The 6,073-nt window shown below is 41.1% G+C and overlaps 1 protein-coding gene across 3 annotated transcripts in view; it reads left to right on the top strand.

The window, feature by feature from the left end:
- Nucleotides 1–6,073, top strand: part of ARMC2 (armadillo repeat containing 2) — a 171,180-nt gene that overhangs the window by 64,238 nt on the left and 100,869 nt on the right. For all 3 annotated transcript variants that reach the window (XR_001358542.2, XM_025211402.1, XM_025211403.1), the window contains exon 10: nt 1,625–1,845. Coding sequence is in view for 2 of the 3 variants with exons in the window: in XM_025211402.1 (XP_025067187.1) it covers nt 1,625–1,845 (221 nt within the window). In the remaining variant the exon portion in view is untranslated. The remainder of the gene's footprint in view (nt 1–1,624; nt 1,846–6,073) is intronic.

The following is a 6,073-nucleotide window of genomic DNA, read 5'->3' as shown; positions in this document are numbered from 1 at the left end:
GGCCTCGAGAGCCCCAAGAGAGGGGCAGTATACTAGAGAGAGCCCGGAGTGGGCACAGAGAGGGAGAGCCCAGGAGGGGGCACTTCCATAGAGCGTACGGAGTAGGCCCGAGGGAGCGGGCGAATTGATTGGCGACAGGACAACGTCCAGAACATCTGCGAGGCTTGGGGCGTGGTATTAGGGGTTGGTAGGAGCCACGCGTGGCCCTAAGGCTAGGGTGCCTGGGGAGCACCCATTATACAGGGATCCCTGGGGGGGGTTCAGGAGAACACGGGGACCATGGGGATGGAGGTCCCGATTAGCCGTGCCCAAGGAGGTGTAAGGCAGCCTCCCGAACTTACTGAACATCAAAGACGTGGCGGGCGAGAATAAGAGGGTGCCCTTGGGCCGGACTTGACACGGTGAGAGGGACCTCAGGGAGATCACGGCCCTCCTGTGGGACCCCGCCGTGACAGTGTTTGTATACCTAACAGTGCTATAATATTGCACGGTACCCTCTTCACCCTTAAAAGCATCTCATGACACTGAGATGCCACAGTGATGACACTGGGTGCCACAGTGTCCTGGTTGAAAATTGTTGCTGTAGGGTAGCCAAGTGTTTGGGACACTTCCATAGTTATTGCACTATCAGATACTGATTGGGGGACAGAGCCGTTACTTCCTGCTGTGTTGTTTCAGACCATGGACTGAACCCGAGTCGTCTTCATCCTGTGTGAATGTCCTAATCATTGGGCAATAGGGGCAGAATCCCTTTCTTGTACTATGTATATTTAACTATTGAGTCATAAAAGAAAACTTCAGCAAGAGAGAGAACCCGGGATAGAAAACAGTCTGCTGAGTAGATTACTCATGTTAGAGGCAGGAGACTGAGTTTCAAGGTCCTGTTCTGATTTAGCTAGGTCTCTTGCATCCCAGGTAATCCTTCTGACCGCTAGGCAGTTGTAAGATCTTCGGTTCATTCTAATGTGGAGCAGGAGAGGTTTAAAATGGGATGGGAAAATTGTTTCTCTTCTATTTGAACTGAAAGTGACTGAAGAAACAAAAGTCAGTATCAGTTTCTTTTTAACAAATCAAGAAAATAAAGGTTCAACAACTGACTAGGATTGTTCTGTTGGTAGGGAACATCCTCCTGATTCTGCTTGAAAATGTAAAGTTAAAAAATACCAAGGGCAAACTTTTCAAAGGTAACCATTGATTTTAGATGCCTGACTTTTTAGGTGCATAATGAGGTATACCTTAAAGAGGCCTTATTTTCCAAAGGTACTGAGAATACTCTTTCATTGAATAGTGTATGATGTTCTAAACTGAGCACTCAAAAAGTAAGGCCCATAAAATACTTTGAAAATCTGGATCAAAGATTTTAGTGATGACCACTGGTTTTTCAAAATGTATGTGCTTTTCTAAAGACTAAGAAACCAAAGTTCGATCCTTTCTGCTACACATCAATAATTGCTGTTGATTTCAATCCAGATACCTAATCTTCCAATTTACATAAAAGAAGAGTATGATAAAGTTTACAACCACAGTTTTCTTTTGCAACTATGTTTGTTTGTTTTTTAAGGACAGGGATAGCTGAAATATAAATGTCAGTGTCAGACTTTCTAAATGCTGATTTTTATTTTAGATTATTTGTTGGAGGTCCTGAGAATTGAAGATTTACAAGCAAACAATGAAGCTCTTCTTTATTGTATGGGGGCTATAAAATTCATTTCTGGAAATGCAGCTCTTCTTAATGAAATGGCCAACAAAGGAGCTGTGGAAATACTGCTGCAGTTAGTGAAGCAGATTAATAACATTAGAGAAAATGACACACACTTCTCCAGCTTGGGTCATCTCTTAGTCCAGGTCAGCATCTATTTTTATTTCTAAAAATAAGAATTCTGAGGGCTAAATTTAAATTTAAAATTAAATTGCTTTAAACTGGTAGATGGCACCTGTTTGCATGTGAATAAATTGATTGTAAATTTTCATAGACTTTTTAAAATGAAATTGTTATGCAGTTTTTCATGATAAAAAATTAGATATTTTGGAGTGTTCATGTGTGGTTTTTCTAAAGGTGTTAGAAAAAAATCTAACATTAGTAGAAAGATTTTTAGGAATTTAATAAAATCATCTTTATAATTAGTTTGAATGCTGATAGCAGATTGGTTCCCAGGGCGTTGGGAGTCCAGAGGGATCTGGCATCAGAACTAGATTCAGAAGCCATATCCATAAATCAGGACAGCCCAGAGTCTAGAGCCAAAGTCAAGGGTTAACTGGGATCAGAGTTCAAAAGCCAGAGCTGAAAGCCAACCCAGAATCATGAGCAGGGAATGCCAAGGGTCTTACCAGGAATGGAAGCCAAAGTTGGAGCCAGGAATCAAAAACCAGAAGCCTAACAAGGAAATGCCTGGGAGGTCAGAAGCAAGAACTTTTGCCTTTGCCCAGATAGGGATACTGCAGGCTGTACCTACATTTTAAGGGCTGGGGCAGGTGGGGCTTGTTGCCTGTGGCCTCGGGGAGCTAACTGCCTTACTCAGTCCAGCTAGGATCAAGGTAGAGTTCCAGGCTTGCTGCAGGTGGTGCCTGTTCAGAGAATGACTTACTCTGATCTCTTGATTGGGAATGGCTAGGTCAAGGGTTCTGGCTTGGCCTTGTTGCATGAACCTAGAGAAAGGAAAGATCCACACTCCAACTGGCATAACACTAAAATAGAAAATCAGTACAGTTCAGTTCCTTGATGCACCAGAAAAGTAGAAAAATCCCCTTTTCCACAAAAAAGTTATGTTTTTTTTCTTAAAAAGAGGGGAGGGGTGGAGGATTATTGCTGTATTTTGATGGCCAGTTTAGTGTCTGTATGTTTTGAAAAATTGCCTTTTAAGGAGATAAGAGATAAAACATGCAGTCAATCCACTGAAAAGTTGTCTATTGAGAAGGCAGCACATCTCCCTCTAAGGTATATAGAATCTATCAGGTTCCATTAGCTAGTGATATTTGTCAAACAGGTTCTTTGCCCTAGAGGGTAGTAGTGTCCCAACTGTCCTTAGTCTGTAAAATAAAATACTACTTGCTCTTAGCTTGAGATCTGGTTTTGTGCAAATGTTTTCTGACTTAGTCGTCATCTCTGATATATCTGTATGCATGCTCTGAAGTAATGCACTCTGAGATGCTGGAGGATGGTACTGTGACTTTTATAGGAAGGGTAAGCCTATATGCATTCCTTCTCCCAGAAGAAGCATCTCCCAAGAGATACTTCTACCTGGTTGGAGTTGGGTTAATTTTATCTTGAAACCACCATTTTTGTTTCGGGAGAAACTGTGTGAACATTTGTACACTTACAGTTTCTACCAGGAGAACTATGATTCTCCCACTTGAAACATAGTGCTTGTATGCACCCAACTATTTAAGCTATATACCCAAGTATATAAGCTAATTCCTGATATAACCTTACACGGATAACTTTATCTTGTTTTGAGAGAGTTTTTTTGTAGGAGGCTGGGTGTCAAGAATAAACTCTTTTTTCAGTATAATATGTCTTTTATACAATCATTTATTCATATGAAAGACATAGCTGGATTGATAGCTACATTACAGCAGGTGAGTTTCCAGAACTGTATAGTTATTTCAGTTATCAAAGTACATGGACTTTTTTTAAAGAGGCCTGAATTTGTGTATTTTGTACATCAGGTTTTATGTCTGCCAAGGAAACCTTTACCCTTTCTTTGGAAACATGCAATACATAAAACCTTTAAGAGTGTTTGATGGATGGCTTTGGCAATATCAGTGTAGCATCTGAGATGTGAATGGTTGGGTTGAACAGAGAAGCAGAATTTCAGCTGAAAATCCTTGTGAAAGAGAGAAATCCTTGGTACAAGAAAAATTATTCAAGAGCAAAATTTGTGAGTTGGATAGATGTTGAAAGCTGGCACTGACTGATGATGGCTTAATAGAAAAATAGTTCAGTCAATGGCCAACTGGTAAAACCAGATAAAGTATGGATTCATATTTTCAACTGTTTGGCACCAGTAGGTCTGAAGTTCCTGCTGCTTTGCACTATTGTTTTGCTTTATGCTTAATGTGGGAAAAAGTGTAGTTTTAATGACAAAGATTTAACTTGTGAATGTGTGACAGGAAACCATAGAGTTCAACATTTTTACGTGACCAGTACACTAATGCTTTCAGTCTGGTTAAAATTATAATGCTGTAAAGCACAAAACCACATTATACAGCTAGCTACTAGAGTGGCTTTTTCTAAATGGATTTGGTGGGTTTTTTGAGGAAAAAGCAGTATTGGCAACTGTGTCTTTTCTGTAAAATAATAATACTATTGAAATTGCTTGGCTCACCCTAGATATTATCTCTGAATATTTTGGATTGGTAAAACCACTTTATTTTTCTCCTTTCCTTAGAAAATTTATTTTTTTCTGTTAAATCAAAAAATTCCCGATGTGACTTGTTCCTGTCACTCTCTCTAATAGATCTACATTAAAACACATGATTTCTGATTCTGTGTTAGAATTAATTAGTTATCGTAGAAAAATGTTAGCTATAGTCTGTCAGTATTTTCCAGGATAGAATGTGACAGAATATTCTTCCCTGTGATCCATGCCCAGAGAACAATGTCTGACATTGAGAAATGCTTGCAAAACTGCATACAATTACAAAACACAAAATACTAGATAACAGAAATGGTTGTTGTAGATGAAGTGAGATTTTTTCCAGAAGAAACAAACCCAAAAGATTTATGATGAAATCAGATAGGAGTGAAAAAAACACATTAAGCAATCTGTGCTTCAGTGCAGTAGAGGAACAGGAAGAGTAAAAGCCAAAAAATGGCAGTAAGCTATAGAAACACAGAAGGAACAAATCAATGGATGTATTAGGTCAGTGGCGATGTGCACCCCTGGGAGCGCTGGTGCACCCCCTGACAGCCAGCGCTCCCTGCTTAGGTGACGGGCAGGGGGGGCAGGCAAGAGTGCTGGTGCCCCCCCGAGAGTGCTGTCTGGGGAGTTGGGAACTCCAGGGGAAGGGATCCCTGCAGTCCCTCTGCCAACAGTGCACAGTGGGGACCCCCTTGGCAGCACAGTCGGCCGTGGGGGGACTAAGTAACTGACTAGCTGCTGTGGGGGCAAGTGCCCCCCCCGGTTCAGGAGGCACCAGTCGCCCTTGCATTAAGTACCTCAGTATTTGCTCAGCTGTTCAGTACCGAGAATAATTGAACATTTAAATTGAACTTCGAAGGGTTTATGTAAGTTTTGCGCACACAGTAGAAAAAGTAAAAGCTATTATCTTTTTGGCATTACTAAAACAAAAGATAAGAAGCTCTAAGAGAAAATAACATCAGAAATGTGGAAGACTCCTTACAAAATCTAAGATTTTTTTCACCAAAAGAAGAGAAGCATGGGTATCCAAAAAAGGAGTCTAATAAAAAAGAGTGATCTTGTGAACTATTCAGTTTAGAGTGTTCCAAAAGATTATAATTGGCACAATATAAGGAACAGTTGACAAACTATTAAAGAATATAAAGAGCGTTTTCCAATAACTTAACTTACGTGTTAATTAAATATTTACACTAAGAAGGGTGACTGAAAAGGTATTGAAGATTAGATATTGATTTCTGTGGATCTTTATAGCATTGTTAATATATCTGGTAGTTTGACTATTGGACTGTTGGCTACAAATGTTCAACTCGGGATCCTTAAAATTCTAGTTTATTAGGCAGATTGAAACGCTGTAATCATAAACCTTGGGGCTGGTCCCCACACATGCACACATGCATACACATACACTCACACAGTAGCAGGCTACAGAGTCAGGTATACCTATCCTACAAGCGCTGGAGTCTGGCGTTGAGGCTTCTTTCAGCATGGTGTTATCTTCCAGAAGTGGGTCGCTGGCTGATCCTTCTGGCTGGACAGGTCTGGTCGAGTTGGAGATCAAGAGGGCGCCACTGAGGGTCACTTTTCACTGCCTTTTATCTGTCCCTGGCAGACTTTGGTGACTCCCCAGTTTTCAGGTTTGCCCAATCCAGGGGTCGTTGACCCTCGTGGGACTTCCCCCCCCCTCCCCCCCCCCCCCGGGGCTACGCCGCCGC

Source organism: Alligator sinensis, unplaced genomic scaffold (assembly GCF_000455745.1).
Source record: "Alligator sinensis unplaced genomic scaffold, ASM45574v1 scaffold962_1, whole genome shotgun sequence".
NCBI classification, from domain to species: domain Eukaryota; kingdom Metazoa; phylum Chordata; order Crocodylia; family Alligatoridae; genus Alligator; species Alligator sinensis.
Note: the sequence above shows the minus strand (reverse complement) of the source record. Positions and strands in the feature narration are given on the sequence as shown.